A 19,340-nucleotide genomic window follows, 5' to 3' on the forward strand; every position below is an offset into this window, starting at 1 on the left:
TGTCACTTGGACTGCGTGTCTCCCTTGTCCTCACACGTGGTCCAGTAACCGGGTGGGGATATTTGTCCCCTCCTGAGTACTGGAGATTTGACCTACCTGGCCGGCTTGCCAGTCTGCGGGGGTCGTTACCTCTAACTCTCCATCTACCCTTGACTTTTCTATTTCTATTTTTATTTCCTTTCTCGTAGTCTTTTCTTGCCTCTCTTGGCTACTACAAAGTGGAGTTGGTGGGAGTGTTTCAACATAACAGTTATTGAGTCTTGCAGGTTGTGATTTCAGGCAAAGTCTACCATCTCGCTCTATTCCTGACCGATGGCTTACTCAGCCCTAGGCACGTCGCCTACGCTAGTGTCGCACAACGTAAAAGGCTTGAACATCCCAGAGAAGCGCTCAACCCTCCTCCGGGAACTGAAAAAAGGTAAGCCACAGATTGCTTTCCTGCAGGAGACTCATTTCAAGACAGGCCAGGTCCCTAGGCTCACCGACTCCTATTTCACAGACGCACACCACTCAACTAACGACACTTCTAAATCAAGGGGGGGTCTCCATCTTACTAAGTAGGGGGGCCTCTTTCGAACTCACAGATAAAAGAGTGGACCCGGAAGGGAGGTTCATCTTCCTAAAGGGTACCCTCGCAGGTGTACCCACCACACTTGCCAATGTTTATTTCCCCAATGCCTCCCATCTATCGTTCTGCAGAATGCTAGTGCAGTAGCTTGAGAAATTTGGGGCTGGTTGTCTGATTTTAGGGGGTGACTTCAATATCCCACTTGACCCTTTATTAGACACGTCCTCAGGGAAGACGGTGGTTTCCTTCCAGACTTTAAAGGCTATAAAAATTCTTCTCCACTCCCTGGACTTAGTGGACACCTGGCACTACTTACACCCATCCGACAAAGATTTTTCCTTTTACTCGATCCCTCACGACCGTCACTCGAGGATTGACTACTTCTTTATTACCCAAAGAGATCTGCACACTGTGCGACATTCCCATATAGGAATCCAATCCATCTCCGATCACGCCCCAATCTCTATTAGCCTTAGTCCGGCAGCTACTACTAAAAAGATACCCATGTGGAGGCTGAACTGCTCCCTATTAACTGACCCATCTTTGTTTCCCAAAATTGCAGCAGCCCTGAAAGAATTCTTTGAGCACAATGTGACTCCAGGTATGGATCCTTTCTCGATCTGGGAGGCTCACAAATGCACTGTCAGGGGGTTGCTGATGTCACTGGGGGTGCAAAGGAAGAGAGAAAGGGAAAAGGACATACGGCAGCTAACCCACATGATCCGACGTTTAGAAACCCTCCACAAGCAGTCTCTGTCGGAGCAGTCAGCCACTGAGCTTCTTGAGGCTCGGTTGACTCTCCGACAGATGCTGGAATCACAGACCAAGAGACTCCTATTTTTACGGAAGAAGGTATACTATGAGCAGGGGGACAAAGCGGGTTATCTACTTGCCTGAGCGCTGAGAGATCTCACCACCAAGACCAACATTCCGGGAATTCAGAATCAGGAGGGCCGCATAGACAGAACGACCGATAAAATAGCCCAACACTTCCAAAAGTTCTACACTAAACTCTATAACCTCCCACCACAGCACAGGCCCCCCGACATAAGAAGCGAGAGACTTCAAGCTATACGGGAATACTTGGGAGGATCAGGTCTACCCTCACTTGCACGGGAGGATTCGGTTGTTCTTGACGCCCCTATAGACCAGGCAGAAATCAGAGTAGCGATTAAGGAACTTAAAACGGGTAAAAGCCCCGGTCCAGACGGGTACACAGCCATTTATTATAAAACATTTATGGACACCCTAACCTAACACTTGCAAGCAGCTCTGAACTCCTTGACAGGGGGTGGGAGGGTCCCTCCTGAATTTTTATCTGCACACATCGCAGTCATTCCAAAACCGGACAAGGACCCTACACACTGCACCAGTTATAGGCCAATCTCGTTGTTGAACTTAGACGTTAAGATTCTGGCGAAAATTATTGCAACGAGATTGTCTCCCCTCCTCTGCAAATTGATTGGACCGAGCCAGGCTGGTTTTATGCCAGGTAGGGAGGCCAGGGACAATGTCACCAAGGCCCTGGACTTAATACACGCTGCCCATGTGCGAAACATCGAGGGCCTTCTCCTGTCCACCGATGCGGAGAAGGCCTTCGATAGAGTAGCCTGGGACTACATGTTTGAGTCATGTAGACATATAGGACTAGGACCCGGATTGATGAACTGGATAGCCGCTCTGTATCAGAACCCCTCGGCTAGACTCAAAATAAATGGAGCTTTGTCCGGCAGGGTGGACATAAGAAATGGCACGAGACAGGGTTGTCCCCTGTCCCCTCTGCTATTTGTTATTTCTCTTGAACCCTTCATTAGGAGAGTTTTGGCCAACAGTTCGGTGAGGGGTTTCGGGGTGGAGGGAAAGGAGTTCAAGATGGCGGCTTATGCCGATGACCTCCTGTTTTTTGTTACTGAACCGCACATATCCATACCATCCCTCGTGAAGGAGTTTACAGTCTACGCTTATATTTCTAATCTTAAGATTAATTACTCCAAGTCAGAGGCGATGAACATTACCTTGCCAGCTCCGACATTGCAACGTACAATGGAAAATAGCTCTTTTAAGTGGGTATCGCATGCCATCAAATATCTGGGGGTATGGTTAACGCCCAAGGTAGACTCCATTTTCACTCGCAACTTTGTACCCCTACTTAAAACCATTGAAAGGGATCTACAGCACTGGCATACTAAGCCCATCTCCTGGTTTGGAAGGGCGGCAACCTGTAAAATGAATATCCTGCCCAGGGTCCTATACCTGATTCGAGCCTTGCCCATCAGGATTCCACAAAGTTTTTTCAGATCTCTCCAGGCCATATTATTGAGATTTATATGGGCTCGTAAAACACCTCGTATCAAATTCTCCTTATTGATGAGGCCCAAGAGTCTGGGTGGGCTGGGGATACCAAATTTCAGGAATTACTACCACGCAACTCATATTGCGAGGATTGTGGATTGGCACTGTCATTCTGCAATGAAGGATTGGGTGATGCTGGAGAGGGACTCAGTCCCGACACCCCTACTTTTCTCCCCGTGGCTTCCGAAATCCACATATCCTCCGACACTGACAGAACACCCTTTAATAGGGACCACCCTAGAAATTTTCCATCAGTTGTCTAAGCAAAACATGCTCTCCTCCCCTGTAGGTCCACTTACTCCATTACAACACAACCCTGACTTTGCTCCAGGAATGGGGAATCAAACACTACGTCCTACTGATAAACGACTTCCACTCCTAGCATTACATTGCTTTAATAATGGAGTGATGAAAGACTTCACATTGTTGAAGTCAGACAACGACATCCCCTCCTTGCCCTTGTGGACGTACTTTCAGATACGATCATTTGTTAACAAACCACCGCGTAAAGAACACTTTATTAGAGATCTCATGGAATTGGAGTCGGTGTGCCTCAAAGGGGAACAGGTATTAAAAACTACCTCCACTGCATACGAATGGTTGCAACACCTGGCGGCGGGGACGGGAGATCGGTTTAGAGAGAGATGGTCAGCAGATTTGGACATAGATTTTACAAATGCTCAGTGGGAGAAGGCATGTATATTAGCCCACAAATGCTCTATCAGTACAAGACTGCAGGAAACTGCATATAAAGTACTTAACCGTTGGTATGTCACACCTGACAAGACTCATAAATGGTATCCTCAGTCCAGTGACTTGTGCTGGCGCTGTCTCAAAGAAAGGGGCACTATGCTTCATATCTGGTGGCATTGTGATAGAATAAGTACATACTGGAGTGAAGTGAAGAGGCTGGTGCGTCAGATCACGGAGACCAATCTTACCTTAGACGCTGCATGTTGCCTTCTCAACATTTCCGATTTCTCCTTGAAGAAGTATGCAAATTCCTTATCGAGACACCTGCTAAATGCGGCCAGGTCGCTCATCCCCCTTTATTGGAAAACCACGCACATCCCCTCTCTGAAAGACTGGTTGCACAAGATTTCTTACATATGTGAAATGGAGGACACTAAGGCACAATCAGAAGAAACCGCGGCACGGTATCATAGAACTTGGTCTCCCTGGTTCGAGTACATGTACTCTCAAGAATATAGGTCATTGGTTGGGTGATCTGATCACCGAAAACATGGAAATGGATAGCTAAAACTGACTGGCTGACAGAACCGACCTACACGCTACTCATTATAGGCTGCCTAGTGCAGCACCCCTGTGATAGAAATTTCACACTTCTACTGTCTTCGCTTTTCGCTTTTTTCTTTCTATTTTTTCTCTTCTGAATTTCCAACTCCCCACGAAGTACAGCTGCTGCCCGCAGTTTGGTATTACCACTTCCTATGCGGCATTTGGTGTTGTTTTACTGTAACCAGTCTGCACATTTGTATAGAACCGGGCCGAAGGGTAATAGTAGTTTTGCACTTTACAGTTGGCAGTTTACGCTAACTTTTGGACTAATGTAGCTAACTTTTTGTGCCTTATGTACCCGTCTGTACTTTCTCTTGTATTGTTTATATTCTCGAATAAAAACTTTTAAATGTGAAAAAAGAAAAAAGCTGCACCAATGCAAATGATCCCTCCGTAAACAATGTAAATTATTAGATATTAGTGCGCTAAAATCAATTAAGTGGTCAAAAAACTATTAAATATACCAAAACAACACTGTGTCTACACTTTACATGGACTCATAATGATCCATCATACAGCGATATCCATATAAAGTGCTCTATTGCATATATATGTGCCAAACAATTCATCAATAAAGTGCCCAATGTGCATATAAAGTGCAATCCTCGTATGGGCTAACTTATGAAAACTTCAAAAGTAAAGTGCTATTAATGGAATAAATATCCCAAATTTTCAGATAAAGTGCTGCAAGTGCTAAAAAAGAGATATACAGAATGCCCCAAACAGCCATTAATCCCACACTAGCGCTTCATGCGATATATATTTGCACAAAAAATATATAAAATACTCTACGGTAGATCTTACTACCCCAAGTATACAAAAAGTGCTTTCAGTGCTACAAAATAATGAACAAACAATCCTCATGATTATCAATGACAAGGTGCTATAATACATAAAAAGGTGACACAGTGTCAGGCAGGGTAAACTCATTAATCTCATTAGAAAAGCCGCTTTTCTCTGCAACCACCTCCTGTTTATTCTGTTATACTGCAGTCTCTTTAAAACTTCATATCATCATATGATTTTATAAGCAGTTTATTCCACCAAATGCAGACATGCAAAAGAAACACAGAGAAACTACAATCATGTGATACTGCAAACACGGAGTGTTGCTGTGCTGCAATAGATAATCCTACTCACAAAACCAATAGTGTACCCAAGCCTCTGATAGCGCGTCAGGTTTGCACTCCTCCTCACAGCCTCCCTGCAGACCGAAGGCTACACGCCACCTGGCTCCTCCTCCCGACATGTTGCATCACAGATCAGGTGACATTCTCAAGGGAAATGTCATGTGATCTGTGACGCAACTCAATTTCTAGGTATAGCTCTGTCATTGATGCAGCAGGATTCAGTTATGGTGGAGGCGTTCATTCTCCTTCAGGAGATTGCAATTTAGCGGGTGATACTTTGGTCTGGCCATTTGATTTAAGTGTCCAATATATACTACCTTTTGCAATATTCAGCGACACGTTTGGTACTTTATCTGTGGTTAAAGACGCACTCAATTGTGAATGGTATATACAAAGCGACTCTCAGCCATGAACATTTCCACAGCATCCTTTGCTTGCTTACCAGAAAGCTGAAAAATGTTTATACTTAGCGTTTTTCAAATCCTACACGCGAATCGCTCCTGAAGAAGCGCTAAACTATCGCGGAACATGTCGAGCTATCTTGCTAACTAAAAATACGGACCCACATACCTGACACCACTCTCTGGGACTCTGAATATTTTTCTACTACTGGAGACCAGACCAATGGCTTTGTATTGTTAACTATTGTATTATATACTTTACTGGAGAATATCAGTGGTCAGGCAATATGGGTCAAGCAGCATTATTTTTTATTGCGGTACCTATGTGACTGTTTTATGTGTATGACATTTTTGATAATTAAATAATAAAATATTTCTAATACTTTTTAGATTGAATACTCATGTGCCGTATAAAGTCCACCTAATTTTAGTATTTTCTTTATGTACTCCAGGCGTTGAGTCGGCACCAACACCGACTTCTGGAGGTTCACCACCCAACCAAACTCTCGAAGAGTCTGTATGCTGATCACCACAACCTCCCTTAATTCTGAGGCAGAAGCTGCTCTCAGAAGGAGGTTGTCCAGGTAACCCACGATTGCAATCTCTTGTTGCTTTAGCAGTGCAAGAATAGGGGCTAGCACCTTGGTGAAGACCCTTGGTGCCGTTGCTAGGCCAAAAGGGAGAGCTACAAATTGATAGTGCTCGTCCCCAACTGCAAATCGTAGAAACCTCTGATGCCTGACACATATGGGGACATGCAAGTATGCATCCTTGATGTCCAAGGACACCAGGAAATCCCCCTGGAGTGCAGCCACCACGGAGCAAAATGATTCCATCCTGAACCTTTGTACTTTCACAAAGCCATTGAAGGGCCTTGAGATCCAGGATCGGGTGGACCCCTTCCTTCTTCGGGACTACAAACAGATTGGAGTAGAATCCCTGAAACCTTAATGGAGTCAGCATAGGTACTATCACCCTGCGCAGCAGCAGGTCCTGTACTGTCCTGAACAGGGCCTCCCGACGAGCCGGAAGAAGATGAAGGTTGGAGGGAAAAAATCTGTTTGGTAGACAAAAAAGAAACTAACTATATTGTAGCCTGATAAAACCAGTTTGCAGACCCACTGGTCAGAAAGGAGGGAGGTCAACCGGGCAAACTCCCAAAAGCTACCCCCCACCTGAGAGTCGGGCAGGGGCAAACCTTCATGCAGCAACAGATTTGCTCACAGGCTTGTTTGGCTTGCAAAACCAGGGACGATTTTGTCCCTCAGCGGGCACCTTTTCCGACTGGGACCACTTACCTGCCAACCCGGGCGGATAAAAAATACGCTTCTGAGTGGAAAAGGAGGGCCCCTGCCTACGGCGTGGCTCCTTACCCTTCCTGGACTGTGGGAGAAAAGTACTCTTATCCCCCAGTAACATTCTTAATAATGTCATCCAGCGAGGCTCCAACTAGCCTCTCCCCCCTGGAAGGGCAAATCCGCCAGTGCTTTCTTAGATGCCCGGTCCGCAGACCAGCATTTTAGCAAATCAGGTGACGTAGCACCACAGCTGATACTGAGGCTCTCGAAAGTAGGGAGCCATATCTAAGGCCACATAACAGACATACTTCAAACCCTGCACCAACTGGTCTGCCGGTTCCACACAGACCGAGGAAACCTATTGCTTCTCCAACTCGCAGTGCAACAACATAGCCTATTCAGTAAGTGTCTGTGACACCAGGGGCACAATGCTGACCCCACCACCGTAAACATGGACCGGGAAACCGCCTTGGCCCTTCTGTCAGCAGGGTCCTTGAAAGCAGGGGCCCCTTCCACCGGAATTGTGGTTACCTTATTTAACCTGGATACTGGGGGGTCAACGACCAGAGATGTCCATTTCTTCAGGAAACTCTCCTCAAAGGGGCAACACACTGGCATCCATATTGGGACCGAAAAAGCCCACTGCGGGCTTCCCCACTCCTTGTAAATAAACGTATTAAAATAAGTTAGGTAGGTTAACACCTTAGCAGTGCGGGCCGGCTTGTGGGAACCAAAAGCGACCAACACCTCTACAGATGTCCCCTTCATATCCTCCATCTTTAGGGTATTTCGCGCCGCTGTGATAAGTGCTTCCTCCTCACTGTAGGAACAGTCCTGGTCCACATACTCTGAAATGTCAGAACAGGGGCCGTCTGCCACAGTGGGACCCGAGTCTGAATCAGAGCTTTCCCCAGAATACGGTGGTGGGAGGGGGGGTTTTTACCTCCCTTGCGCCCGCACGCGGCTTCCACCCTGGCAACAAAGGACTCCAGGACCGCCGACAGAGCATCCATAGGCATCGCAGGTGCAGGGGAACCAGTAGCAAAAACAGGGATGTCTGGGGAAGAAGCACCAGCTTCTGAAACCATGCTGACCTACACTCGCCTGTCACCCCTAGGGACCTAAGGCAAGCCACACAAAATATCGACCCTCCTAGCTGCTACAGACTTAAGGGCCCCCCGCAGGACTCAACGCCCTGACACAGGTACTGTGCTGTGCTGCCGCAGTCTGCTCTCCACGTTGTCAGCTGTGAGGTGTTCTGTGTAAGTTCTGCGCTGTTCCAGAATGAACCAGCCATCCAGCGCTAGGGTAAAACAAAACTGAGGCTACTAGAAAATGGCCGCCTCCGCCAATAAATGTCTGAAAACGCCGGGAAAATGGCTGCCGGTTTTCAAGAAAATGGTCCCAGTTAAGAAACTGGCTGTGGCTACAAGAAAATGGGTGCAGGCTACAAGAAAATGGCAGAGAAAAAAGGGAGAGGGAGAGACCCCCTAATTGAATGCCCAGCTGCTCCATCCTGCCGAGACAGGTGGAACCATACTTAGCCCTCCTGCAGGGACTGCTGGATGCATTCCACGGACATTCATCACCCGAGCAGAATGGGGTGGCTGTCGGCCATGGCACACTGCGACAAGGACAACAGTAGCCTGGTCATATGTCTGCCCCGGAGCATATAGCTTGCCGGCCGCCCCTGAATAAGATGGGGCATGTCGTGGCTGACCCAGCGCATAGCTAAGGTCTGCACACGCTCAATGGCTAGGCTGGGGAGACCATCAGGATCTATATTATCAAGCCTGTCACCCAGCCTGACTTAATTGTAGATCACAGGAATCAAAAAGCAGAAAAAAGTACTGTGCAGTTTTGATGTTTTTACATGTTCTGCCTAGTCCTCTCCTGAAGGTGGCGATATAATCCTAAAGTCAAGATTAAAGGTGCTGTGTCCGTCAATGAATGAAAGAGAAATACCCTTGCCTGGACCGTATCTACGATCAAACTTAAATATTTCAGAGACTGAGCTGGCCTCAAGGCTGACTTTGTGGTATTTATAACCCAGCCTAGGCTTTCTAAATACTGCACTGTGCAAGCTATGCTCTATTCTAGGGCCTGCAGTAAGTGATCTCTGAGCAGGAGGTCATCCAATTATCCAAGCACAAAGATTCCCTGGGTCCCTAAAAGACCCAGTACTGGTGCTATGACCTTTGTAAATACCTTTGTAAATACCCGGGGTGCTATGGCAAGCCCGAAGGGCAGAGCCACAAACTGGAAATGACGCTGCTCTACTGCAAATTGCAGGAACCTGTGTAACGCTAAAGCATGAAATGTTTAGTATCCATTTACTCAGCGTAACCTTTACCAGGAGGTTCCCCATAAACATTTACTGTAGAAAATAAAGTCAGTTGGCATGGACCAAAGGGTGGGTACATGGATTAAATACTGGCTATAAAGGGCGAGTTCAGAGGTTGGTGATAAATGGGGAGTATTCGGAATGTCAGGGGTGGGTAGTGGGGTCCCCCAAGGTTCTGTGCTGGGACCAATCCTGTTTAATTTGTTCATAAACGACCTGGAGGATGGGGTAAACAGTTAAATCTCTGTATTTGTGGACGATACTAAGCTAAGCAGGGCAATAACTTCTCTGCAGGATGTGGAAACCTTGCAAAAAGATCTGAACAAATTAATGGGGTGGGCAAATGCATGGCAAATGAGGTTCAATGTAGAAAAACGTCAAATAATGCATTTGGGTGGCAAAAATAGGAATGCACTCTACACACTGGGGGGAGAACCTCTGGGGGAATCTAGGATGCCAAGCTGCTGCTAACAAAGCAAACAGAATATTGGCATGCATTACAAAGGGGATTAACTCCAGAGATAAAACGATAATTCTCCTGCTATACAAGACTCTGGTCCGGCCGCACCTAGAGTATGCTGTCCAGTTCTGGGCACCAGTCCTCAGGAAGGATGTACTGGAAATGCAGCAAGTACAAAGCTAATAAAGGGTCTGGAGGATATAAGTTATGAGGAAAGGTTGCGAGCACTGAAATGATTCTCTCTGGAGAAGAGACGCTTGAGAGGGGATATGATTTCAATATACAAATACCATATTGATGACCCCACAATAGGGATAAAGAATTTTGCAGAAGGGAGTTTAACAAGACCCATGGCCACTCGTTAAAATTAGAAGAAAAGAGGTTTAACCTTAATCTACATAGAGGGTTCTTTACTGTAAGAGTGGCAAGGATGTGGAATTCAACTCCACAGGCGGTGGTCTCAGCGGGGCATTGACAGTTCAAAAAACTATTAGACAAGCACCTGAACTACCACAACTGCCCGGGATATACAATGTAATACTGACATATAATTACACACATAGGTTGGACTTGATGGACTTGTGCCTTTTTTCAACCTCAACTATGTAAACATTACATCAAAAAGAAAAATAAATATGCGCTAAACCTAAATCTACACTAGTACAACTAAAAATCGCTGCAGCTCAGTTTTACAAGACACACGTAAAGATAACAAAAGGAAAAAGCTGCGCACATACATAAATACTATAAATAAATTAAATATATACACCTAATGAGTGATAAATTGATTGCAAAAATAGTGAGAAAAATTGATCTACCCCTATAATAAATAAAACATAACATAATTTATAAAAATTATTATAAATAACAAGTGTTAATAATGAAATTCGAAAAATCTCAGTGAAGTGATAATTAAGTCCAATAAATGAATAATAGTCCAGTGAGAACTTAATACCTAAATTGATAAAAAGTAAAAATTCATAAGAATTCATGAGAAAAATAGAAAATATTAAGTTAATAGTAACAATAAAAAAAAAATATATATATATATATATATATATATATATATATATATATATATATATATATATAAGTGATAATAAAATAATTAGTGGTAATAATGAGTGTAATAATAATGTAAAAAAAAAAAAAAAAGTGTTCAATCTTCTGTGCAACCGAAAAAACACCAAGGATGGTAACCACCACCATTCGTGGGGCCCTACAAATAAGTATTTTTATGACGAAAACGTACGTCAGGTGTCAGACGCGCTGACGTCATCACGATACAGCGTAGGTTGGATAGGCGATTGCATGCCGGCCGGCATTTTTTATGAGCGTTTTTACTGCTTTCTATGTAAGCGTATTTCTTTACTTTTATTAGATTTACAATTTTATATATTTAATTTATTTATAGTATTTATGTATGTGCGCGGATTTTTCTTTTTGTTAACTATGTAAACATACAGAGAGGATGCGAGTATGGTTTCAACTGTATACACTTTTAGGAAATGGTATTATGCTATGGGAGCATCCTTTCTCTGCATGTGGGTGAAATGGATGAACATTTAAAAGAACGGTCTCTAAAGGTGCGGCTCTGGATACTGCCGCACAGTGGCGCAAACTGCATGTGAAATAACCTTTTGAGGGGTGAGTATTTCCGGTAATTGCAATACCTATGGGGGAACCATAAAAAGCACCAGCACAAAGGACACACGATTGAGGAGCACTTGTCACTTTCTGCATAAAGATTTTAGGATTACAAAAGGACTGTGTATATTAACTGTTTCACCAAAGCAACTAGTCACTTTATTTAAAGTTTCACCTCATATATGAATTGAATCTATTGACAGTCACTAGCTGCATTATAGCACCAGTCACTTTAATTAATATAATTTTTGCACGTCATATGGTCGAGATATAAGTCACCGGTAAGAGTGCATTTTTGGAGAACTCAGATTCCTGGTATAGGATTGCGTGTTTTTTTTAGAACAGTACCACATCTACTGTTACAAGTTATTCAACTTTGTACTCCACTCAGGTGGCTGAATTAGCAGGGGCAGGAGTTCCAGTTATATTATGTAATTAGCCATCTGTGTGGGAGCATTCATAATCTATTTTTAATAAGTAAAAGATGATGTTAGATGATGAGTAAATGGATACTAAATATTTCATGCTTTAGCGTTACACGGGTCGTCTGTGTATTGCTCTCTCTGAAATCTGTGGAATTACCTTATGTGTGGTACGATCGTCGCTTACATATGCGCGCAGGACCTATGCACTCGCATTTGTAAGTGAGCAGGGGGCACTTTACATTTTTGTTTTGTTTTGCATTTTTATTTCAGTATTTCAATTGTTTTAGAGTTAAACAAAATAACAGACAGAAAGGCACAGTGATACAATGAGGGGTCGCAGCCCCAAGTTGCCACAAAAGATGCAGTAATGCAAACATAAAATGCGGTAGGAAAAACTTAAAACCTGGATACAAGAGCATGTAAAGCAACATTGTACAACCACATTCTCTACAATGAGATAAATGGAGAACTTTGAATGGTCAGTGAAGAGGTGTCAGCTTAGAATCAGCCAACGATCAGTATCAAAAGGAGTGAGGAAGAAAGCAGAGAGGAGAAAAAGATTTAAGAGCAAGAGGGTCAAGACTATGACTAGACAAGACTATGACTAAGACTAGAAAAAAAAAAACTATGTAGCATGTAATGAAACTAATATCACAACATTTGTGACTTGCTGTGTAATATTTTTGCATAATGTTTATAACAGCATTACTAATCAAAAACAAAATACACATACAATATACACAAAAGAATAAACATGTACAAATACCTCTATTGTCTCTTTTGGTCAGTAAATTGAGATCCTAAAAAAAAATAAAAAAAATAAAAAATAAACAAACACATACTAGTGATTTGAAAAGATACAAAAACATTAAAATTAAAGTGTTAGTCCAACAGGGGGTGTGGGGGTGAGCGCACAGTGGTGTAGTGGTTAGCACTCTCACCTAGCAGTAAAAAGGGTCGCTGGTTCAAATCCCAACCACGACACTACCTGCCTGAAGTTTGCATGTTCTCATTTTGCCTGCGTGGGTTTCCTCCAGGTACTTAGGTTTCCTCCCACACTCCAAAGACATGTAGGTAGGTTAATTGGCTTCTGTCCAAAAATTGTAGTAGTATATGAATGGGGACCTTGGATTGTGGGCTCCTTGAGGGTAGGGACCAATGTGAGTGTGCAATATACAAGGATAGGGACAATTGTAGACACTCACTCAGGTTGAACTGGATGGACTGATGTCTTTATTCAACCTTACTAACTATGTAACTATGTAACCAAAAGTGACACATTATCTGTAATGTGTGAATCCTTGGATACTCCAACAAGATCTCCCTGTATTTGTTCTCAATTCTCTTTCTGTACACCTGGTTGTTTTTAGTGCCCCTGAAACTTTCTGTGCCTCCGAGAGAGAGAGAGAGAGCTAACTGTTTTTATGACCACATCAGATATATAGACCTAGGAACTCATACACAGATATCTAATTTTTACAGTACATGAGAGCTATTAAGTAATTAGGTGACTTGACTCTCTTGTATCTACCAACAAACCCTTTACATCACTGCGCAGTTCCAGTGAGTAAATATTAGTAAATTATCTAGCTGGCTTTAAAACTTTGTTAAGCTTAAAAGCATTACAATATTTTGGTTATTATTTCTTATTGAAGATTAGTGGAAAAATTGTGCTCATTTCAGAATAGAGAAGAATAGGGACAGCACATAAAATTCTTAGGAGTATTTTAGCAGGTGCAGCAGAGGAATGTTGAGTCTAAGAAAGTAGGAAATATGTGCAGGAGAAGAATGTGAAGGGTATGACAGCAAAAAGCATGTGCAAAAGAGAGGTGCCGAGGGTATAACAGCAGGCACTACGCCACAAAAATTTTAAGAGCAGGCAGTATATATTAAGAACACTGCAGAGGGTATGACAGCAGCACAATGTGCAGTAGAGGAATGTGGATGATAGTTAGTACGTGCAAAAGAGTACAAAAGATATGAAAGGAAGAAGTGCAGGAGAGTAGTATGCAGGGTATGAAAGCAGCAGTAAGTGTAAGATGAGTGTGGACAGTTCAAAAGCAGGCAAAACATGTAGGAGAGAAATGCTTAACCACTTAAGCCCCGGACCATTTGGCTGCCTAAAGATCAGAGGACTTTTTACAATTTGGCACTGCAATGCTTTAACTGGTAATTACACGGTCATGTAATGCTGTACGCAAACATAATTTGCGTCCTTTTATTCACACAAATAAAGCTTTCTTTTGATGGTATTTGATTGCCTCTGCAATTTTTATTTATGGAAAAATTCCAAAAATTTTGAAAAAAAAAAATGTTATTTTCTACTTTTTTCTGAAAAATCCAATAAACTCAATTTTAATCAGACATTAAGGCCAAAATGTATTCAGACACATGTCTTTGGTTAACAAAAATGTCAATAAGCGTATATTTATTGGTTTGCGCAAAAGTTATAGCGTCTACAAACTAGGGTACATTTTCTAGAATTTACTTGCTTTTAGTTTATGACTGCCCATCTCAATTCTTGAACTGCTAAAATGGCAGGGTGTACAATCCCCCCCCCCCCCCCCCACACACAAAATAAAGTAGTCACCCCAAGGAAATTGCTGAGAGGCATGTTGAGTCCATTGAATATTTATTTGTTTTGTCCCAAATGATTGAATAATGACAAAAAAAAAGTTGTCACTAAATGATATATTGCTCACACATGCCATGGTTATATGTGGACTTGCACCCCAAAATACATTCTGCTGCTTCTCCTGAGTACAGGGATATCACATGTGTGGGATTTTTTGGGGGACCTAGACGCGTACGGGGCACCAAAAACCAAGCACCGCCTTCAGGGTGTTAATTTTTTTATTTCACTCCTCACTACCCATCACAGCTTTGAAGGCCATAAAATGGCAAGATGGCACAACTCCCCCCCCCCCCACCCCCAAATGACCCAATTTTGTAAAGTAGACATCCCAAGCGATTTGCTGAGAGGCATGGTGAGTATTTTTGCAACTCTCATTTGTTTTTGAAAATGAAGCAAGAAAAGAAAAATAGGATTTTTAAAACCGCTTACCTGTAGAAATCCTTTTCTTGGAGTACATCACAGGACACAGGGCCTCAACCATTTACTTGATGGGTTATGGGCCTACCTTCAGGTGTTGACACTGGTTTAACCAATACAGTAAGTTGACTCCCCTATATAACCCGTCCTCCTTTCAGGAGTACCTCAGTTTTTGTAGCCAAGCAATATACTTTCACCCCACAAAACAGAGGGACGGGAGCACTGTGTCCTATGATGTACTTTAAGAAAAGGATTTTACAGGTAAGTCATTTTAAAAATCCTAATTTTCTTTATCGTACATCATAGGACACAGAGCCTCAAGTATTTACTTTATGGGCCGTCCCATTGCAATGCTACTTGAGGGGAAGGAGACGCAACCCGTAGGGCAACCCCCAGACCTAAGGACTTATACTGCTGCCTGCAGCACACTGTGCCCAAAGGCGATATCCTCATTCCATCCAACATCCACTTGATAAAATTCTGTGAATGTATGCACTAAAGACCAAGTCACAGCCTTGCAGATCTGACATGGAGGCCTTTTAACGCACTGCCAAAGACGCACCAACCCTTAACTTGAAAAGGGGGAATCATTCCCTTTAATTTATAAGTTTAAATTATAACTTGCTGAATCCACTTAGTGACAGTGGATCAACGCTGCCTGTCCTTTCTTAGGACCTTCTAGCAGAATAAGTAAGACATCAGTCTTACGAATCTGAGCAGTTTTCTTTAAATAGATTTTCACTGCTCTCACCACATCAAGACAATGTAGTGACTTTTCTTCCCTAGAACACGGTCATGGGAAAAACGATGGCAGGACAATATCTTCATTCACATGAAAGCTTGAAACCACTTTTGGCAAAAAGCCCGGACGAGGGCGTAACACCACTCTGTCCTCATTTATAACCAAATATGGCTCTTAACAAGAAAGAGCAGCCAATTTGGAACCCCTCCTTGCTGAGGATATAGCAACCAAAACTACCAGCTTCCTTGTCAAAAGGACTAAAGGAATATGCTGTGTCTGTTCAAATGGCTGTTTTTGTAACACCGACAAAAATAAATTCAAGTCCCAAGGGCTTAAGGGTGATTTAACTGACAGAATAATCCGCATAACTCCTTGCATGAAACCCAGGACTAAAGAAAGCGTAGCAAGCGCTCTTTGAAATAAAATTGATAAAGCTGTGACTTGCCCCTTAATAGTACTCAGGGCCAACTTCATCTCTACGCTTAATTGTAGAAAGTCAAGAACTCTGCCTATAATATAGCTCCAAGTGTACAAACCCTAACCAAGATTCACACCACGAAACATAAGCTTTCCAGACTCTATAACATATAACTCTAGAAGCTGGCTTCCTAGCATTAATCAAAGTTAACTGACCTGGAAAGGGCACGTTTCTTCAGAATGTGGGTCTCAAGAGCAATGCCGTTAAATTTAGCCTTCATAAAGTAGGATGGAATTTTAGCCCCTTTGATAGCAGGTCTGGGAGGAGCCACTGACCCTCCACTGCCATCTTTACGATCTCTGCATACCATGACCTTTCGGGCCATGCTGATGCTACCAGTATTATCGACTTTCTTTCCAGATTGATCCTGCAAAGAATTTGAGACCGCAACTGAATCGGGGGAAATGCATAGATCAGTGAGAACTGATCCCATGTGGTCACCAATGCATTTGTTCCGTATGCGAGTGGGTCCCTTGTCCTGGACACAAAGTTGACGAGCTTCATGTTCAACCTTGACACTAGAAGGTCTACGTCCAGAGTCCCCCATCTTTGGCAACCAGCCTGAAAAATCTCGGGATGAAGAGACCATGCCCCCGGGAATAACTGCTGGCAAAAAGTAGTCCGCCTGCCAACTCTCTACTCCCGGAATGAAAACTGCGGATAGGCATGGGACTTTCTTTTCTACCCAAGTTAAAATCTGGTTCACCTCTCTCTGAACTGAGAGACTCTTGGTACCCCTTAGTGATTGATATATGCCACAGCTGTGGCATTGTCGGATAGGATCCTGACAGGACAATTCTTTAACCTGGAGGTCCAGATTCTTAGAGCCAGATACATTGCCTGAATCTCTAGGATGTTGATTAGCAAGGCTCTTTCAGTTCTTGAGCAGTGTTCCCAGGACAGTTGTCTTCTCTAGTACTGCTCCCCAGCCTGAAAGGCTGGCATCTGTCGTTACTACTTTCCAGATAATCGGTCTGAAGGGCTTTCCCTTCAGCAGGTTCCGAGTTTGTAACCACCAAGGAGAAAAAGAAGATCCTGGATGGCCCGCACTTCAAAAAGGCATCTTTATTTAGTTGAATAAAATCCAAAATACAGTCACATAATCAAAATATGGCAAACAGGATAAACACTAACGCGTTTCACACCTAATACAGTGCTTAATCATAGCTAAAGAAGGAGAGCGTGCACCTCTTAGTAAACAACTGAGGCTTTGGGACACTCTCGGGAACAGCTGCACTGGCAATTCCAAAGATTGAATTGTCTTTTTTCAAGCAGACAGGATGCTGTTTTGAAACAGTCTCGAACGGAATTAGGCATAGGGAACTGCTTTGAATGAATTCTTTCCTAACAACCTCATGCAAAGGCGAATTGAGGGATTTCTCTTTGACCTGACCATCCGCACCAGCTCGTGTATGGAGCTGATCCTTGCGGGAGGCAAGAACACCCTTTCCTGGGCTGTATCTATGATCAGGTCCAGATACTCCAGCCTTTTTAGTGGCTTTAAGGAGGATTTCTTTAAAAGTGTGTTCCAGTTTGATTTTATTTTCTTTTTAAAAAGTTAGCTGCTACAAACACTGAAGCTGCTGACTTTTAATAAGGACACTTGCCTGTCCAGGGCACCCGAGATGGCCCCTTCGAGGCCGATATGTCACTCTTATCGTGTCCCGGGGCCGCCATCCTCACTAAGGGAAACAGGCAGTGGAGCCTTGCGGCTTCACTGCCCGTTTCCTACTGCGCATGCACGAGGCATCCAGCACTTTATGAATGGGACGCACTATGTTCTGGGACACACACATTTCCCAGAAGACAGCACGCCCCATTCCCCAGAAGACAACAAGAGGAGGAGAGAAGACGAAAGATCACCGCAGAGTAGGAAGAGGCAGATTAGGAAGACTGCCTAGCAACAGGGGTTCCTGGTAAAAAAAAAAAAAATTTTTTTGAAATGTTTATTTTTTATTAAGAATATTAATGCTATTTTTTTTTTTTTTTTTAAGATGGAGCTCCACTTTAAGTTGAGAATTCAACCCAGACTCTCCAGGTAACTGTTGTAATGGCTACATCTTGCTTCAAGCGAGCCACTGACTGATTTATTAACAATAGATTGTCAAAGTAAGCCAAGACACTTATGCCACGTTCCCTGTACTTTTGTAAATACCCGGGGTGCTGTAGCAAGTCCAAAGGGCAAGAATACAAACTGAAAGTGCTTTTGTTCTACTTCGAACCGCAGAAACCACTGGTGAGGAGGAAATATAGGGACATGCAGATATGCATCTCGGATGTCGATGGATGCCAGAAGTTCTCCTCCTTATAGGCTGGAAACTACTGACTTGATTGACTCTGAGACTCGGGTCACTGAGACTCGGGCCCTTACCAAGTGATCAGCTGTCAGCCAATGACAGTTGATCACATGATCAAAACAAAAGCTTGGTTACCGTTTTTTTTTTCTCCTCACGCTGACAGAGGAGAAAAAAAATAGGATTTTTGGACTCACCGTAAAACAGGGGTTGACAAATTTGCTTGGAATCTAGGAGCCAGCTAAAAAAGTTAGGAGCCAGGTCCGTGACGGCGATCTGGACCTGTCCCTGGCCTGACATGGAGACGAGTGAGGGGAAGATAGCCCCCAGCCCCCCACCTGTCTCCAAGTCATTGCCCATAGCTCTTAGAGGGGCATTTTTAAATTGCATTTTAGTGTAAATATGAGATGTGAGGTCTCTCTGACCCCAGATCTCATATATAAAAGAGGACCTGTCATGCTTTTTTCTATTACAAGGGATTTTTACATTCCTTGTAATAGGAATAAAAGTGACACACTTTTTTTTTTAAAAGAACAGTGAAAAAAATAAAAATAAAAGTTAAAATAAGAAAAAAAAATTGTTTTAAATGCGCCCTGTCTTGCCAAGCTTGCGTGCAGAAGCGAACGCATATATGAAAGTGGTGTTCAAACCACACATGTGAGGTATCGCTGCGATCGGTAGAGTAAGAGCAATAATTCTAGCCCCAGACCTCCTCTGTAACTCAAAACGTGCAACCTGAAGAATTTTTTAAACGTCGCCTATGGAGATTTTAAAGGGTAAAAGTTTGTCGCCATTCCATGAGCGGGCGCAATTTTGAAGCGTGACATGTTGGGTATCGATTTACTCGGCG

General features: G+C 43.3%; 1 protein-coding gene across 2 annotated transcripts in view; it reads right to left on the reverse strand.

Moving 5' to 3' along the window:
• The window catches only part of PIK3C2B (phosphatidylinositol-4-phosphate 3-kinase catalytic subunit type 2 beta), a 935,041-nt gene that overhangs the window by 590,584 nt on the left and 325,117 nt on the right, over positions 1–19,340 (reverse strand). For both annotated transcript variants that reach the window (XR_013274472.1, XM_077481256.1), the window contains exon 10: positions 12,691–12,724. Coding sequence is in view for 1 of the 2 variants with exons in the window: in XM_077481256.1 (XP_077337382.1) it covers positions 12,691–12,724 (34 nt within the window). In the remaining variant the exon portion in view is untranslated. The remainder of the gene's footprint in view (positions 1–12,690; positions 12,725–19,340) is intronic.

Source organism: Lithobates pipiens, unplaced genomic scaffold, assembly GCF_037356315.1.
Source record: "Lithobates pipiens isolate NorthernLeopardFrog02 unplaced genomic scaffold, aLitPip1_a1.2 Scaffold_16, whole genome shotgun sequence".
Lineage (NCBI taxonomy): Eukaryota > Metazoa > Chordata > Amphibia > Anura > Ranidae > Lithobates > Lithobates pipiens.